The 18,833-nt window shown below is 44.7% G+C and overlaps 1 protein-coding gene across 10 annotated transcripts in view; it reads right to left on the minus strand.

Annotated features, from left to right (window-relative positions):
• Positions 1 to 18,833, minus strand: part of DYNC2I1 (dynein 2 intermediate chain 1) — a 48,664-nt gene that overhangs the window by 28,938 nt on the left and 893 nt on the right. For 2 of the 10 annotated variants that reach the window (XM_072776784.1, XM_072776777.1), the window contains exons 2-7: positions 12,224 to 12,277; positions 10,706 to 11,084; positions 9,152 to 9,243; positions 6,868 to 7,176; positions 4,042 to 4,118; positions 1,060 to 1,114 (exon numbers count right to left, since the gene is read on the minus strand). In XM_072776784.1, the coding sequence (XP_072632885.1) occupies positions 1,060 to 1,114; positions 4,042 to 4,118; positions 6,868 to 7,176; positions 9,152 to 9,243; positions 10,706 to 11,084; positions 12,224 to 12,277 (966 nt within the window). Of the gene's footprint in view, positions 1 to 1,059; positions 1,115 to 4,041; positions 4,119 to 6,867; positions 7,177 to 9,151; positions 9,244 to 9,677; positions 9,750 to 10,705; positions 11,085 to 12,167; positions 12,278 to 12,476; positions 12,561 to 12,635; positions 12,761 to 13,783; positions 14,044 to 18,833 lie in introns of those variants that run through there. The other 8 variants (XR_012007752.1, XM_072776783.1, XM_072776780.1 and 5 more) reach the window with 8 other exon arrangements.

Genomic DNA, 18,833 nt, shown 5'->3' on the forward strand with positions numbered 1-18,833 from the left:
CTTTACCTAGATGATGAGTGATCCACCTCCCTCCCCCAAAACTGAAGGAATAAAACATACCCACATCGGAACAACACATGCCCTGTGATCTACTTGACGTAAAATTCCATGTGTTCGCATATAGAATAGAGATACATAAAAATATGGCACAAAATGTCAGATGATTATCTCAAGGTCACGGGTTTCAGATAACTACCAAAGAAAATGACAGAACAAATTCTTCTTCAGAAGTAATAACCCAAAGTTGCTTGCCACATAATAACAAAACAACAAACGGGAAAATGGCTGGATGATAATTAAAACCTAAGGCCCACTACTTTGTAGTTCCTAAATATGCACCATGAGGACTATTGGCATGGTACTAATGATGATGTGCTCCGAAACACAGGGACTGGGAATGGCCCTCCATCCAAAGCAGACGGCTGCGGGAGGGTGGACCACATGTGGGGAGCCGGTGTTGGTAACATATGGACAGAATGTGCCCACAAGGTCATCGGACACTGGGTTTCCTGTGGGAAGACTTTACCACAGAGGCAATTTCCTCACTTGCCAGGTTTCTGACCTCTTCTGGAGACAGCCGTGGTGATCCCTGTGTCCAGGAGCTTGCTCCTTCCCCTACAGGGCCTAGTGCACTGGTGGGAAATGCTGTCACTCTATCCCCTAGTGAAAGGCAGCCCAAGTCTCTACAATCATAGAATCTCCGTTTCTCCCTTTAACTCTGTATTTGGAGGCTTTTGTTGGGTATGTGTTCATTTACAACTGTGACATCTTCCATCATCACAAAGGTCCTTAATTTCACTAACCTTCTGTCTCAGGGTCAATCCTGTCTCACTCTAGTGAAGCCACTCGAGCTCCAACACAGCTGCCACGTGATGCTTTATCTTGTCCAGTTTTCTACTTTCAATCTATTTGAGTCTTTTAATCTAAATACGTCTACTATGTCCTCAAGTAAACCCATCTGCAGGCAAAGCCTATCTCAGGCTCTGCCTCCCAAGGGAATCACACACTGAGACTCATGGATAATCTGGCTGCATAATAAAATTAACATAAGTGTCTTACCTTCCTTCTTGAGTCTTTATCTTTTCCATTATTTCTTACTAAATTCTCTGTATACCTAGAAATTATGATCAAATTCAAAATTAATTTTAAACAAAGACTTGAAACATGAAGCATTTTACATTTCAGTGAAGGCCCTTACCAATATCTGATGTCACTAAGGGCTGCAATAGCCTGGCAAACTTCTGAAGCATGTCTCATTAGAACTGCAGACACTAAAGTCCTTCTACATGTTTAGTATTTCAGCAGCAATTCAAGAAAGAGAATATCCTCAGTAGAAAGAAGAAACTATGTGTTTTAACGAAGTTGTATGTATGTATGACTCTCTATCCTTATGAGTTCTAGAATACTCCTGTAATTTTATTAGCCAATCCCAAATATTATTTTACATTTAACATATTTGTATTCCTAAGGGAAAGATTTAACTTAAAATACGTTCTATTTTTAAAGATTTTTGTTTATTTATTCGTGAGAGACACACAGAGAAAGAAGCAGAGACAGAGCAGAAGGAGAAGCAGGCTCCCTACAGGGAGCCCGATGTGGGACTTGACCCCAGGACCCCAAGATCACACCCTGGGCGGAAGGCAGGTGCCAAACCTCTGAGCCACCCAGGCATCCCACATTCTATTTTTTAAATCAGATTTTCTACATTGGTGAGGGCCTAAAATTTAGGCTCTCAGAATTCCAAACCGATTCTCCATTTTCTGAAGACACAGAGAAGTGAGAAGCCCTGTGCAGCCCAGCAGGTCTGCAGCACAAAGTCTGGGAACCTGCATCCCCAGTGTAAGTGCTAGCTTTGCTCAGACTTCAAAATTCAGGCAAAGTACTTTTAACTCGAGTTTCCCTGATTTGAAAAGGAATTATCAAATGTGGTTGTCATAATAACAAATTAAAATCTAGAGAGTTTACACTCAAACTCTACTCTGTAATCTTCATCAAAATAAAAGGAAGGAAATAAATAAATAAATAAATAAATAAATAAATAAATAAATAAATAAATAAATAAATAAATAAATAAATGGCTTCCTGGGATCCCTGGGTGGCACAGTGGTTTGGTGCCTGCCTTTGGCCCAGGGCGCGATCCTGGAAACCCGGGATCGAGTCCCACATCGGGCTCCCGCTGCATGGAGCCTGCTTCTCCCTCTGCCTATGTCTCTGCCTCTCTCTCTCTCTCTCTCTCTCTCTCTGTGACTATCATAAATTTTAAAAAATAAAAAAATAAAAAAATAAAAGGCTTCCTCACAGCAAAGGAAACAATCAACAAAACTACGAGGCAACCTCCAGGATGGGAGAAAATACTTGCAAATGTCTTATCTGATAAAGGGTTAGTATCCAAAATATATAAAGAACTTTTAAAACTCAATACCCCCCAAAATTTCAATTTAAAAATGGGCAGAAGATATGAACATTTTTCCAAAGGACATCAGATGGTCAACAGACACATGGAAGGATGCTCAACATCTCTCATCATCAGGGAAACGCAGATGAAACCATGATGAGCTATCACCTCACACCTATCAGGATGGCTAAAATCAACAACTCAAGAAACAAGAGGTGTTGGGAGGATGTGGAGAAAGGGGAACCCTCCTGCCTTATTGGTGGGGATGCAAACTGGTGTAGCCACTGTGCAGAACAGGATGGATGTTGCTCAAAGTTAGAAATAGAGCTACTGTATGATCCAGTAATTATATGACTGGGTGTCTACCAAAAGGGTACAAAGATATGGATCCAAAGGTGCATATAAACATGCGCCCAAAGTTTATAGCAGCGTTGTTCACAACAGCCACACCACGAAAGCAGCTCAAGTGTCCCCAGGCTGATGAACAGAGAGAAGATGTTGTATATATACACACTGGAGTATTACCCAGCCACCAAAAAGAGTGAGATCCTGCCATTTGCAACCACATGGATGGAGCGAGAGTATTATGCTAAATGAAATAAGTCAGTCAGAGAAAGACAAATACCATATGCTTTCACTCATATGTGGAATTTCAGAATTGAAACAAAGAAGCAAAGGGGGGTAAAAAAGGGAAGCAACCAAGAAACAGACGGTTAACTCTGTAGAACACACTGCTGGTCACCAGAGAGGAGGGGACGGGGGTAGGTGAGACAGGTGACAGGATTGAGGAGTGGTGTACGGAAGTGCTGAATCCCTACATTCTACACTTGATACTGGTATTTCACTGTGTGTTAAGCAACTGGAACTTAAATTAAAACTTCCGGGCAGCCCTGGTGGCGCAGCGGTTTAGCGCCACCTGCAGCCCGGGGTGTGATCCTGGAGACCCGGGATTGAGTCCCACATCGGGTTCCCTGCATGGGGCCTGCTTCTCCCTCTGCCTGTGTCTCTGCCTCTCTCTATGTCTCTATGAATAAATAAATAAAATCTTAAAAAAAAAAAAAACTTCCAAAAAAAATCTAGAGCTTATGTACAAAATGAGAATTTACCCACAAACTCTCATTTGTAATCTTCACAAAACAGGTGCTGTTATGAGACTTTTGCCAGTGAAGAAACAGCTCTGGAGGGCTGCCCAACATGCCAAGTAGAGGCAGGCATGCCATTCCTGCAGGTTATTAAAGCTGCAAGGCCAAAGAAAACACATTTCATTTGTGCTCTGACTTACAGACACTGGTTGGGGGGCACTGGCTGGCAGAAAGAGGAGCCAGGAGCCCACCTGCAGAAACTGTACCCTCTCCAGCCATTGAGTTCAGCAAGGGCAGGGGCCGCCTCTCACATATGCACACCTCAAAGTGAATACTGATTCTCAAGTTTGTGTGAGCAAATATAAAAAAGGCAAAGTAGGACTAGTAATTTATAACAAGTTCCCAAGCTCCTCTAGTGCACCTAGAATATAACTTGGAGGGGCTGTATCAAGACTAAATGAAGTATATCTATAATTCACTCTCATTCACTGGATATAATCAGGCCCAGTAAGAAAAACTCATTTTAAAGCATTCTATGAGAAGCACAGTGCACAGAACAGTCACCAGAGAGCGCATGTTCCTTCCTGGCTGCCGGCTGGATCTCTCCTTGAACTTGCACCCCGATTTCTGTGCTCATTGTTCTATGAAACAAAAAATTCCATGATGCTCATTAGTATATCATAATGAAGTAACTACTAATAAACTCCGTAAAACAAGCATGGACTCAAAATTTAATAAAAGCATCTGCACCACAGGAATCTTCTGAAATAACTGTTTTTACCAGCTATCTTCAGTAAATTACATAATGCAAGGAAGATGAGTAAAGGCATACTAAAAGGTGATTATACATTACCTTAGTAAAAGACATCTATGCTTATCAATTTCACATTACTTCAGATACATTTGACTAGCTCCTCATACTGCTTAAAATTATGAACTTTCACAAATAATGTGGCTATTTCATAGATCCATCTACCTATAGAAAATAAAATTCAAACAACTGATCTATAAATTCTACTCTGTAATTCTCTTGAATTAAGTGAATTTGTAAAAATAAAATTAAAACCATCAGATTGCAAAACAACATATCTAAGTAGGTCATTTAAAAAGAGAAGCATCGGGCAGCCTAGGAGGCTCAGCAGTCTAGCGCCACCTTCAGCCCAGGGCCTGATCCTGGAGACCCGGGATCGAGTCCCACGTCAGGCTCCCTGCGTGAAGCCTGCTTCTCCCTCTGCCTGTGTCTCTGCCTCTCTCTCTCTCTGTATGTCTCTCATGAATAAATAAATAAAATCTTAAAAAAATAAAATAAAAAGAGAAGCATCTGTGAAGTAAGTGCTGGCAGGAAGCATAGTCTGGAGGAAGATCATGAGGCCAGAGTGTGACAGGTAAAGAGCCCAGGGGGACCAGAGGCATGCCTCCCAGGAGCAGAAAAAGCTCAAAGACCTGGGGGCCGATCCATGAAGAGTGCAGAACAGAAGAAAGTCAGTCTGAAGGGCATATCAAAAGCTTTAAAAACAGTTAAAAATATTCAAATAGTTTCTTTGATCTATAAATACTTCTAGGAAGTTATTGCTATAAAACAATCAAAGAATAAATAAAATCTTTATAAAAAAAGGGGGGGGGAGGGAACATCTGGGTGGCTAAGCGGTCGAGTGTCTGCCTTTGGCTCAGGGTGTGACCCTGGGGTCCCCGGATCGAGCCCTGGGTCAGGCTCCCTGCTCAGTGGGAAGTCTGCTCTCCCTCTCCCTCTGCTCCATGCCCTCATGCTCTCTCTCTCTCAAAATCTTAAAAAAAAAAAAAAAAATCATATGAAGAAAGTGAGAGAGAACCCAGGAGAACCCAATCTGCAGGACCGGTCCTGGTTCATACCTGTGGCCTGGCATAGTTATTAGTAGTGCCCCCTTGTAATTTATGGTCCCCTCAGCAGCAGTCACATCCATCACCAGGCTAACACACTAAGTTAAAAAGCGTATTTTGAGCATCTGAAAGTCAAGGCAAAGAAAGATGTGGAACACATAATGCTCACTAGTCATTCCTCATATACTCCATACTTATTTATTTCCTCATCATATGGTTTCTCCAATGGAATATAAGCGCCACAAAAATAAAAACTTCTGGCCACAGCTGGGTCCTCAGCACGTAGAACAAACACTGGCACAGAGAAGCTACTCCAGAAATATAAACAAATTATTGAAAGAAAAGAAGTTTATCGTCCATGAGATTATGTTACCCCTTATGGAAGGAGCACTCTTGAGGGCAGTAGCTTTATTAACAAGGGGCCCTTCATACATCCAGCCACAATAAAAGCCAAATGTGTAAACTGTGACAAGTCTCAGGAAGGCATTTCTGGGGGAAACCAAACAGAATGTTCCTAGTGACTAAATTGGATCCAGGGAATGTAAAATAGGTAAGTTTAATGGAACGTTAGTGGTAGGATCTAGGTGGCAGAAACTTGTCAACTTTGCTGTTGTTTAAAAATGTTCATGACTAAAAATTGGGAAAAACACACTAAAAAGACCCTGTTATAGGGAAGGAGATTTAAAGCACAAGAGGACACATGCCTGTTTGTGAGGGTCCATTCTCACCTCCGGCCTCCCTGTGCTTGGTCTGGTGATAGGTCTCAGGTGATAGGGTGGGGGTGCAGCCCTGCCCAGAGGGAAGGATGGGCAAAGGCAAGGAGGCGGCAGGTGCGGGCATCATTTACCCGCTCAGCAAAGAGCCAGCCAGGGTGGGCACGAGGCCAGGCAGCAACTGCAAAGATGTTTCAGGACATCCTTAACAAACGCTCCTCAACACACACGGACACACACTTTGATGGATGGCCCCACTCAATCAGAGGCCCCAGGCTTTGGCCCCAGAGGCCTGACTCTCCTGAGCCTCATGGCACCTGACCCTCACTTTGCTTCCACCTGAAAGGAAGCACCAGCAACAAACAGGAGAATGAAATCGCTTCCCTTCAGAGTCTGGAAAAACAGAACAGTGGAAGTACATATGTGAGCACGGAAGATACACCAGTAGAGGAAAACATCAAGCAACTGCAGAAATTACGTCAACATATGTGGGAGGAAAATTAGACCCTTTGCAATCAATAGTTTTATTTTTGTGTCTGTTGGTATTGCAAACTTACACTACTAATTCTAATTCAAACATTTTGCTATTTTGTTCATTTTTCCACTTAATATCATCTCCTTTTTTTAATGGTTCAAAATTTCAGTATTATCATAGATTTCTGAATATACATTAAAAGTACATTCACAATATAATCAGAAAATCTGACTTCCTACTAGATCAGCAATTTCTCTACACTGATCACATTGCACAGACGTGAACCAGGTTTTTGCCCTGTGGTCTTAGGGGCCTACAGAGCCGAAGGGGCATCAGAAACGGTACCTTGGACTCCCTTTTCTTAGGCTCTTCTCTTGTCAGCCTCTCTCTTTTATCGGTGCTACTGTGGTGCCTCTCTTCATCTAAATGAGAGCCTTCCTTGTGGCGTTTATCCTTGTGCCTTTCTTCCCCTTTCTTGTCTGAGGACGAATTACTTTTTTCTTTGGCATACTTGTCTCTTTTTTCCCTTGTGCTGCTTTTTTCTCGATGTTTCTTTTCTCGATCTGGTTCTTTCTGCTTCCTGTGTCTCCTTTCACCTTCTTCTTTATAAAGCCAATACTTAAGAGGATTGTCTTTACTGTCGCCGTACTGCAGCTTTGAACAGGACATATTGAAAAACGCATGAGCATCCGAGCCATGGGTAGCTGTCCTTCACACATGCTACAATCAAGGCAGTGAGGCTGCATTGCCCCTCACTCCACTACCCTGACTCGGAGGATGGCCTTCTGGAAAGAAAAACCCACTGCTGGCCATGCAACCCACAGGACGGTGGCCACGCTGCACACCTGCCTCCCCCAAAGGAGGAGGGAAGGATGGGCAATGGGCATCAGGGGCAATCTCCCCTGATGTGGAGAGGCACATCCAAAGTCCTCAGCATGGCACATGTGCCCCCTCCCCAACTGTGAATGCACCCTGAACTCCACCAGCCACAGTCCTGCCTGTGAGATGTGTGGCTTCCGCGAGCAGAGCACCACGTGCCCTGCCAGTCCCTGATGTTGGTAGTTCACATGGAGATTCTTAAAACTGGGCACCACCATTCAGTCATCTCTGTATCCCCGAAACCACTGTGGCCACTCAGGAATGACTGGGATATCCACCCCACAGTGACACAGGGCTCTTTGAAGAACACGCTGCTGATACGTCACATTTTTGGGTCAGACTCACGGTTTGGGGAGCATTGCCAGTGTGCCTCAACAGAATCCCAAATGGAACTGCCCTTTCCTTCCACCCAGGGCCTTCTCTACTCACAGCCAACAGTGGGTCTCTGCTCCCTCTGCAGCCACCGGGTGCTTACCTCCTCCTTGGCTCAGCACCCCCACTCCCGCCACCCCTCCTGGGGCCACCCAGCAGCTCTGACTCCTCTCCTGCCCCCGATGCCCACCCACCCTGTTCATCTCTGCCAGGATAACCTCCCATGCTGGCAAGCTCCATGGCCAAACTCCTCAGTTGTAAAGTCAGATTACTACTACACACTTGTCACCAAAATAAATTCTATGGAGATTAAAGATTGAAGTGGTAAAAAAAATTTTAAGGACCCAGAATAAAATACAAGCAAGCATTTACATTACCCTGATGGGGGGAAAAGGCTCTTTAGCATTACGTTAACAACCAAACAATAAAAGACAGACCTGACTACTTCATAACTTTAAACTTACTCACAAAACAAAGATTTCACAAGTAAAATTTGAAACAGAAATAACTAGCAGAGAGTTTATCTTGAAAGTACTCTCAGAATAAAATGCTCCATGAGGAAAGTAAACAAACGTACAGGGAGTAACTAACAACAGGGCGGTAAACCCTTTCATAAAATGCTAAGAAGTACTTTGTTCTGAATCAAATTAACAAAGATTAAAAATTATGACCATGCCGGTGGCTGCTTAGCTCAAGCTTATCATCACACTTTGATGATATAAATAATCACAGCTGGTCTGCAGTGCAAATGGAGTAAATTTACATTTACTTTCATCCAGTAAGTTCATTTCCAGAAATTAATCCATAGGAAAATAATTATGAATAAATGCAAAAACTTTGCATTGTAAAGACATCTGTGGGGTAGACAGATGTCTTTACAATAAAAAAAAATCAGAAGCAACAGAAGTGTCCAACAAAAGCAGAGGTATCAAGAAAACTAGGACACATCTGCATCAGTGAGTGTTGTCTTGTGCAGCCATTAAAATATTATCGAGAAAAAGGACTTAGAAAAATGCTCCGTGTATCCAGATTAAAGTTTATAAAAGAGTAAAAATCCAAAAGTGGGTATATATGTACATTTACAAAAATGCATACATAAAACCTACTTTGTTAGGATATATACTTAAATATTATCAATAATTGTCTTGGGGTAGAACTTGTTTTTATTTTCTTCTTATTATTTATTCATATTTTCCAAATAGCCCAAAATCACCATGTATTTCTCCTGGAAAGAGAACAACATGTAAGGAAAGTGGCTGAGAATTTCCTCAGACTTTGAATCCTGTGTGACAACACTTTTCAAAAATGCTCCTACTAACAATGCGTGAATGGCCTCCACTCTACAGATGCCAAGGACCCCTCCAGCTTGCCCACGTACCTTTCTTTCTCTGTATCGTCTTTCTCTCTCCTCGTCCCCCCTCTCAGGGTCTTTATCTCTCTTCTCCTTCTCTTCTGTTCTCACTTTGCTTACTACAAAAACAGAACATTATTTTTAGCATTTCCAAACTTGACCACATCATGATGATCTTCTAACATCTTGCATTAACAATGTACTGTATGTTAGTTAACACATAAGAAAACATTCTTCCATTAAAACACATCCTCCAATATCAAGCATGGAAAGTTCTAGAATCTAATAAAATGGGCTAAAGAGGGAAATCACAATGGCAACAGCGACTGAAGCAACCTGGAAAATATAGAGTGACCCCCTGGAAACTCAAGCCCACACACACATGCCTAGTCCACTATGAAGAACCAGCTCAGTTGCCAAGTGCTCGGAGGCAAAGAAACACCTGCCTCGGAGACAAAAGGGGAACTGCGCCAGCCCCACAGCCTCCTCGAGCCCACTAAGGGTACAGTAGGTGGAGGTGGCCCCTATGAGAAGGAGGCAAAGTGCAGCCCACCTGCCAGCACACACATCTACCCACAACTTGAGATCTCTCCCTGATGGTGAAAGGAGAGCTTCACTTTTGAATCTGTACAGACAAAAAAAAAAAAAAAAAAAAAAGTCATTAGACTTAAAATGAAGAGAATCAACAATTTAAAAGATGAGGATGAAATTAAAGAGATCATTGAGACACAGTTCACTCCTTCACAAAGTGCTAGTGGAGCACTGACTGCTATTCTGGGATCCTGGGACTCAAGAGATCAAAACAACAGGGCAGGGAGCAAAGGGCCAGGCTCTGCTGACTGCGGAGGAAAAGTGGGGTCCCACTGACCCCCAGGTTTTCCTGCCTGACAGAGGGAAGGATGTAGTTGCCATTGACTAAAATGGGGGAGGTTATGGGGAAGCAGATTTGTGGGAATTCCAGAAGCTGTCCAGGACCCACTAAGTTTCCAACATCTATCAAACATCAAAGGACAAGAGGATCTGTGAGCCCGGAATTCAGGGATGAAACCTAGGCTGGAACCAAAACCTGGAAGTCAAGAACAGATGACCAGCACTGCAAATTATGAGAAAGGGTGCAGTCACTGAGGGAGGGAGCAGCCACCGAGGTCCACAGAACAAGGCCACACGTCACAGCAGGGGAGGCTTGGAGGAGATGCAAAGAGGCACAAAAACAGACAAGGAGGGAAAGGGACATCAGAGAGCCTAATCGTGTAACTGTTCGCATAAATGATACAGTGAAGGAACAAGATCAGGTAGCAAAAAAAGAAGATCTGAGAACAAAAACAATTCTATTAGAAATACACATGAAGAACATCAAAATACTAACCCTACAAACAGGCAATGGACAGTAAGAGAGATGCTGTGAAACATGCCAAGTGGTGACCCCGTGAGCCCACAATCCCACCCTAAGTCCCTCTAACCCAACAGCAGTGCACACATATACTTCGAGAGCCTCACAGGACGCACACCGTGGACACACACAGAGCCCCCCCCAGAGACACACACAGAACCCCCAACCCTCCCCCCCACAGGGACACACACCTGCCCACGTCTTGCCCGCCCGGTCCAGGAGCGGCCGGCCCAGCAGACTCTGGTGGACGGCCGTCTGCCGGAGCTCCTCCTTCCTGGCCCTGCGGTCTCTGTCCTTCTCGCGGTCTCTCTCTCTGCCGTGAGACTTGTCTGCATCCGGCTCCCAGTGTCTGTCCTTATGCCTCTCTCGGTCCCGGTCCCTGGAGTCCTTCTTCCTGTCCCTCAGCTTCTCTGGGTCTCTGTGCCCGAGAGTGTTCTCCCTGTCGCCGGGCCGGTCCCAGGCCTTGCTATGCTTCTGATCTTTGTACTCAGGGACGTCCAGGTCTGCCTCCTTATGCAGCCTCTTTTCCCTGTGCTTCCTGTCATCCTTGGGACTGCCCGACGGCACCGCCTACGTCAGAAGAGGAGAGTGAAATGCAGGGTACAGGTCCCCCTCCCCAAGGGTCTTCCCGCTCCCACAACTGCTTCCCCCAGATACGTGGGCCTGGGAGGGGGGCTCTGAACGCAGGGCCGGCCCGTCCCCCCCAACGACCATGGGGCACTGAGGCTGGTCTGAAGGTCCCAGCCCCACAACCTAGGACAGCACACACAGACTCCCGCAACAGTTTCGGGGGTCTTGGTCTCAACCAGTTAACCTTAAAATAAAACCGCCAGTGGCTCTATCCCAGGAACTGGGTTTGTGCGGGAATAGCGGAGAACTGCAGTCTGCGACAGCAATGCCATGGCACGACCACAGGTGATGCTGCAAAGACAGGAGGCTCTCGTACAGAGGGTAGGGGGACTCGGAGGGGCTTCTAGCGGCTACACGTCCACGAGTGTAAACCGGGAGCCAGGAAGCATCTGGCTTCCCACCACGAGCTGCTGCCAGGGCAGGAGGAACCTCCCTCTCTCCATGGGTATAGCCCAGAGGCCTCCCCAGGAACACACACGTCCCCCTTCGGGTCTGCAGCCTCCTGGCTCTAGTCCAAGGGGGCTTCTTTCACACGTTTGCACAGCCCAAAGTGCCTCCATGCACACCACACATGCACACACTCACAGAGACCACACGCGTGTGCACACACCACATGCACACACCCTCACACCACACAAGCACACACATGCACACACTCAGAGACCACTCAGAGAACACACACATGTGCACACACCATACACACATCTACACATGCACACACACACACCACACAAGCGCACACATGCACACACTCAGAGACCACACATGTGTGCACACACCACACACACAGCTACACACACACATATACACATATGCGCACACTCTCACACCCAGAGACCACATGCATGCACACACAGACACAGATGGCCCGAGCCCTGAATCAAAACAAAAACCTGACAGAGCTGTGCACCGCTAGGCTGAGCAACCCTGTGCCTCCACAGTTCCGACCTAGTAACCACAGGCCTTTATCTCATCTCTGGAATGAGCCACATATAAGCAACATTGAAAACAAGGTAAAACTACCCAAGAAACCATCCAAGGTCCAAATGACCCCAACTCAGATCTTTAAAATTCGGTACCGAAAGATGTCTTCTGAGCTCATCTGCTTTCCAAGTATCATCTTTTGTTCTTCTCTAAAAAGAAAAGTATAAAGTCAGAATTTTTAAAGTTTAAAAAACTACTTTTGTACAGTCTAGTGAGCTGCTTTTTCATTAGGCCATTTAAGTCAATGGCAATTAGGTCTTGACATGCCAGAAATCACTACCTTCTAGAAGAAAAGGTAATAGTAATACAAATTAAAAAAAAAAAAAGTATTCCCTAGTCCAAAATTACCTATAAACAGCTACAGAATGTGTTCCTCTGGCTACTTCATCAGTGTACGTAAGCCACACTCCTGCCTCCCCGTGTCACCCACTCCCAACAGTGCTTCCGGAGGCCAAGGGAGCAGATGCCCTTGGAATGTCCCTGCCTGGCAGGCCTCCCCCCACTCACCCCCAGGTACTGAGCACGCAGCAACATGACTCCTCCGTCAGCACACATATAGTCCACCTGCCATGCGCAAGACTTATTTAGATAATGAAGGAGCTCATTAAGCAAATTAAGGATATTTCCTGTAGACAAAAGGCAGATTTATCCAAGTTCTCTCTTTTTCCCTTGGAGAAACACTGCTTTGAGGGTACAAAATAAGTAAAATTTTCCTAAGTTTCAGATTTAAAGCAAATGTAATACAAATGAAAAACAAAAACTTATTCATGGATAAGCCACCAAAAATCATCCTCGTGTTGTAGAAATCCGGGAAACAGAGTTCGCAATAGTTCATAAATACACCTACTAGAAATAAATAAAATGCCATCAATTATAAGAACCTAGCAAATACATACCATAACCACAAACTTTACTGTTATCTACTATAACAAGAAAACATATTTTTTTATAAATTTGTTGATTTAACAAAATGGGACCTCAGTAAGATATGGTATAAGATGATGAGCAATCAGCACAGCTATCACAGTTTCTGAAGATTGAAATTTTCCTTCTCTAATTCACTGCCCTGGGTAGAGGTTTAATACAGGACCTTTTCCAATCAAATGGTCCAGAGCTCGTTTGCCATGAGAGAGACCCCTACAGCGTGGAAGGGCACCTCCAGGGCCCAGGGGCAGACCTCCTACCACCTGTAATTACATTACTTTTGCTGGTAAGTAAAAACCATGAAGGCAACAGCTCTCTGATAGACCACAGGATCTTCCTTCTGCCTCTTGCAAGATCAGAACAACGGCCTTGCTCAGCCCTAAAGCTTTTTCTTTTTTTTACTTTTAAATGTTTTATGTTATAAAAAAAAAATTGTTTTATGTTGTAAAATAACACACAGTTCTCGCATGTCCTATCACACTCCCGTGTCACACCTACCTTCAGGAATTCTATGTACATAAGTACTTCAGACAAGGAGCCTTTTGTCTTTTTCACCCTACGCCTGGCTAAGGTTTTTTAAAGACCAAGTCCACCAGCATTTCAGCCCCTGCCCAGTGGACCAGAATTTAATTGGTTTCTCCATGTACAGAATAGAAAGGCAAAGTCAGGAGAGCTGCCTATACATCACAGTCTTCAAGCTACAGAATTACTCAGTCCACACACAGACAAACCTGAGAGGCCAATGTCCACACCAGGTGACCCCGGGGTGCGTGTCTGCTGTGTGTAAGATAAGCAGCGACTCCCGAAAGAGCCCCAGTACAGCCGCCGGCACCTCACATGAGCCATCTGGTGAACGGGCTGAGTGAAGCTCTCTGGAGCACTGTGCAGGGAGTCTTGGACAGCCTTCAAGGTGCTATCCATCTGCCCCTAGAGTATAGCAGGACTTCAATGGCATTCCCTGCTCTTCTCGTCCACTTCATGCTGACAGCCCAAGAGACCCAGGAGGAGGGTGTGGGAGCTGGGCACCTCGCCCAATGTCCTCTCAGGAGGCAGGGCCTGCAGAGTACCTCCTCCTGGGCCATTGCCCTTTCCCCTCATTACATGATGTACTGTTTATTCTCGAGCCAGACTCAGGTAGGAAAGCCAGAGCCTCATTCTCTGAGTCATGCTCCAGGCCTGTTATCTCCAGTCATCCCTCCAGCCCCACTTCCCTGTTCCCAAAAAGCAGGTTCCCCAAAGCACATGGATCCCAGAACACTGCGCCTCAACTAAACAGCTCAGCCACCTGGATCTGCCTCCAAACCCCTCAGTGGATGTAGTTTCCACCAGTTACACCCACCAACCCAGGAGCTTCCAGGGTGTCCTGGACGGGCAACCCTGTGCAGCCATCCGATGCCCTCAACACCTGCACCATCTCAGCAGAGCAAACGCTCACGCGCTTGCCAAACATTAAAGCTAAATGTCAGTTGAACCAGTTAGTTGCGTGTTAGCAAATGCTTAAAAGTGTTGTTTTGTTTTCCATAAATTCTTTGAAAATGGCTGCCCCAGCTCCTGATACCTGGGGGCTGAGCACCCCTGCCTTCAGTACACTAGTTGCTGGTCGCAGCGGCTGGGCTGTATGCCAGGACTGGTCTAGTGGGCAGGGTACCCACATTCCATTCTCAGATCAGAGGCAACCCATCACCAAGTCCTACTATTTCTTCTTGTAACATGTTTTCTAAAGTGAAAGAAATCCATAGTCCCTGTCCAGTCCAACTGCCCTAAACCCAGCCCAGACCTTCACGTAGTGGAAGTCACATGTTGTGTATCTGCAGCACCACTCATCCAACCCAGGGGTTCTTGTTTAGAGCGCCCAGAGGTGATGTCCTTCGTGACATCAGCAGGAATGCCCAGAACTACAGGCTGGAATGAGCAGGGATACTGGAGGCCACAGAAGGGTGGCCGCCCAAGCCCACAAAGTGACTGACTAGTGTATTTGCCTGAAGACCCAAAGGGGGGAGCTGGCTCTCACACAGCTCTGGGACTGAGACATAATCTACCTCTATCTTATTCAAAATTATCCCTTATGCGAGAAGATGTTTTATATTATCAAATTCGATTACTTAGGGGTGCCCAGATGGCTCAGTGGTTGAGCGTCTGCCTTCGGCTCAGGGTGTGACCCCAGGGTCCTGGGATCGAGTCTCGCATTGGACTCTCCGCAGGGAACCTGCTTCTCCCTCTGCCTGTGTCTCTGCCTCTCTCTGTGTGTCTCTCATGAATAAGTAAATAAAATCTTAAAAAAAAAGAACTAATTCAAAGGGATACATGCACCCCAATGTTTACAGCAGCATTAGCTACCCTAGTCAAATTATGGAAGCAGCCGAAGTATCCAATGATTGATGAATAAAGAAGATGTATATATACACAATGGAATATTACTCAGTCATAAAAAAGAATAAAATCTCGCCATTTCCAAAGATGTGGATGGAACTAGAAAATATTATGCTAAGTGAAATAATGTCAGTCAGAGAAAGACAACATGATTTCACTCACATGTGGTATTTAAGAAACAAAACAGGGATCCCTGGGTGGCGCAGCGGTTTAACGCCTGCCTTTGGCCCAGGGCGCAATCCTGGAGACCCGGGATCAAATCCCACATTGGGCTCCTGGTGCATGGAGCCTGCTTCTCCCTCTGCCTATATCTCTGCCTCTCTCTCTCTCTGTGTGACTATCATAAATAAATAAAAAGTTAAAAAAAAAGAAACAAAACAAATAAGCATAAGGAAAAAAAGAGAGAAATCAAGAAACACTCTTAATTATGGAGAACTGATGGTTACCAGAGGGGAGGGGTGGGGGGATGGGTTAAATTGGTGATGGGATTAAGGAGTGCACTTGTCTTGATGAGTGCTGGGTGATGTATGAAATTTTCAAGTCACTATATTGTACACTTGAAAATGATTTAACATTGTATGTTAAATACAGTAGAATAAAATTTTTTTAAAATTTTTTTCACTTTTAAAAATGAAAAACAAAAAACAAAAAACACTTCCTGTTCTAAGCCCAAGGGAAGACAGTGCTTCAAGAGCTATCTCCCTCTTTATTTAAAACAATAAAAGTTGTATGATTTCAAAATTAATTAAATTAGAAATAACAAGCAGATGAAACTAACAATAAAGTTGGAAAAATCAGAATATAGAAAAAAAAAAAGTCAAGGAGATGGAAAACATGAGCCATGAATTCAACATCTAACATGAGACTGAATCAGAGTTCAAGAAAGAATGGGGGAAAAAGAAAGAAGAAAACGTAGAATACAAAAAATGTCCTAGAAGTAAAAGTAGACTTGAGTTTTCATTTTGAAAGGGATACTTAAGTGTTGAAAATAATGAATGAACAAAAGATCCACAATACACATACCGCCACATGTGTCCAGAAAACCAAGGACTAAATCTTCTGGGGAAAAAAAAAAAGTTACTTTCAAAAATATCTCATCAGCCCAACTGGTTGACAGAAGATTAAAGAATGCCTTCAAAGTCCTGAGGTAAGTATGGGGCACATAGGTGGCCCAGTCAGTTAAGAGTCTGACTTTAGCTCAGGTCATGATCTCAGGGTCCTGGGACTGAGCCCCATGTCAAGCTCCCTGCTAGGGGTGTCTGCTTCTTGCTCTCCCCCTCCCTCTCTGTCTTCCTTCACTCATGTGTGTGCTCTCTGTCTCTCTCTCTCTCAAATAAACAAATAAATAAATGAATTTTCAAAGTCCTGGAGAAATTAATTCTGATCCTAGAATTCTATGCTAAGCCAAAGTTTCAAACAAGTGTATTAGTATAATAAAAAAACTTTCTTAGAGTACAGTTTCCTCCCTACATATTTTAGTTAAAAAGGTACTCGAGGGAAAAAAAAAAAAGGTACTCAAAGATTTACTCCAGGGAAAAAAGGGAGGATTTCAAGACTGCTGATGATAGTGGATCCAAAAAACAGTACACCTAACCCAAAAGTACAAAGAAAAGAAATTCCCAGAAGATAGCTCTGAGAAGGTCTAGAAAAAAAAATTAGCCATAATTAGAACAGAAAGTCAGCAAACTCTGGAAAGAATTTTTTAAAGCAGATTTTATTAAACAGATAATAGGGCAGCCCCGGTGGTGCAGCAGTTTAGCACCGCCTGCAGCCCAGGGTGTGATCCTGGAGACCCGGGATGGAGTCCCGCATTGGGCTCCTTGCATGGAGCCTGCTTCTCCCTCTGCCTGTGTCTCTACCTCTCTCTCTCTGTGTTTCTCATGAATAAATAAGTAAATAAATCTTTTAAAAATAAATAAATAAACAGATAATATGACTGATTAAAAAGCTAAAATATGGGATCCCTGGGTGGCGCAGCGGTTTGGCGCCTGCCTTTGGCCCAGGGCGCGATCCTGGAGACCCGGGATCGAATCCCACGTCGGGCTCCCGGTGCATGGAGCCTGCTTCTCCCTCTGCCTGTGTCTCTGCCTCTCTCTCTCTCACTGTGTGCCTATCATAAATAAATTCTTAAAAAATTATTTAAAAAAAAATAATAAATAAATAAAAATAAAAAGCTAAAATATGTAAGTGGTAAGGTTAAGGAAAAAGGCTTACATTTTGCCAAAGAGAAGGCAAACACGACCTACAGGAAAATCAAAGGACCACTTAAGAAAGGCAGGGTCCAAATATGAAGTAAACTACATTAAGGAACAATTTATTGAAGGCAAGAAAATCTGATCTATTGACTCTGTTCCCAGGAACATAGATAGTTCCTTGAGCAACACAAGCTGAGGGATACAGGACCACATTTTCTCTATCAGCCTATTCGCACACCTTACTTAGTTCTGCACTGAATATTGCTTATACAACCATGGTATTATAGTATGCACAGACTTTTTAGTTCAAAAACGTACGTATAAAAAAATCAGAAAACGCAAGTTAACAACGACTTATGAAAACATAAGGGAATGGTATAGAACGTGACAGAGGCCAGTAAGCTGGAGGACTTAAAAGATAGATGGAGGGTGGTAGTGTAGGGTAGAAAGTTCCTAATCCTAACCAGCGGGACGTTCAAAGATACTATCTAAAGTGGACATAACACAAAATAGAAACAAAGAACCTTATGTAACATTGTCAAAGTAAATGATAGAAAAAAACAAAAATAATAGGAAAGGTAGGAAATGCAAGGGAACTAGAGCCCTCACCTTTTAGTGTTCATCGATCAGTACACAGAAAATAGCAAACAGGAGTTAGTGAGCCTGAGTTAAGCACTTTTGTACGCACTTCTATGACACTGATTCGATCCTCATAAACGCCCCCGTAAGTCGCTACAGTTATTCCCAAAGTCTCCAACCAGAAAACGGTGTAGTCAGTTTCCCCACAGCAGAGAAGCAAGCTCAGAAGCCAGAATTCACTCCGCCACCGCCACAGCGACCTTCCAGGCCCACAGGGCCTCTGCCTGCAGCCCACCTCCAGGTGAGGGCCCCTCAGACCCCGCGGGGGCGGGGGTACACAGCACTCAGCCCCAGGAGGGAGGAGGAGCCCCCGCAATCAGCCCCGAGAGGGCAGAGGAACCCGCACTCAGACCCTGGAGGGTGAGGAGCCCGGTTCTCAGCCACCGCACTCAACCCCGCACTCCGCCTCTGGACTGCAGGAGGATCCCTGCACTCAGCCCCCGCACTCCACCCCTGGAGGGCAGGAGGAGCCCCGCAGTCAGCCCCGGGAGGGCAGAGGTGCCCCGCACAAGCCCCGGGAGGGTGAGGAGCCCCGCACTCAGCCCCCACACTCAGCCCCGGGAGGGCAGGAGGAGCC

Source organism: Canis lupus, chromosome 15, assembly GCF_048164855.1.
Source record: "Canis lupus baileyi chromosome 15, mCanLup2.hap1, whole genome shotgun sequence".
Taxonomy (NCBI): Eukaryota; Metazoa; Chordata; class Mammalia; order Carnivora; family Canidae; genus Canis; species Canis lupus.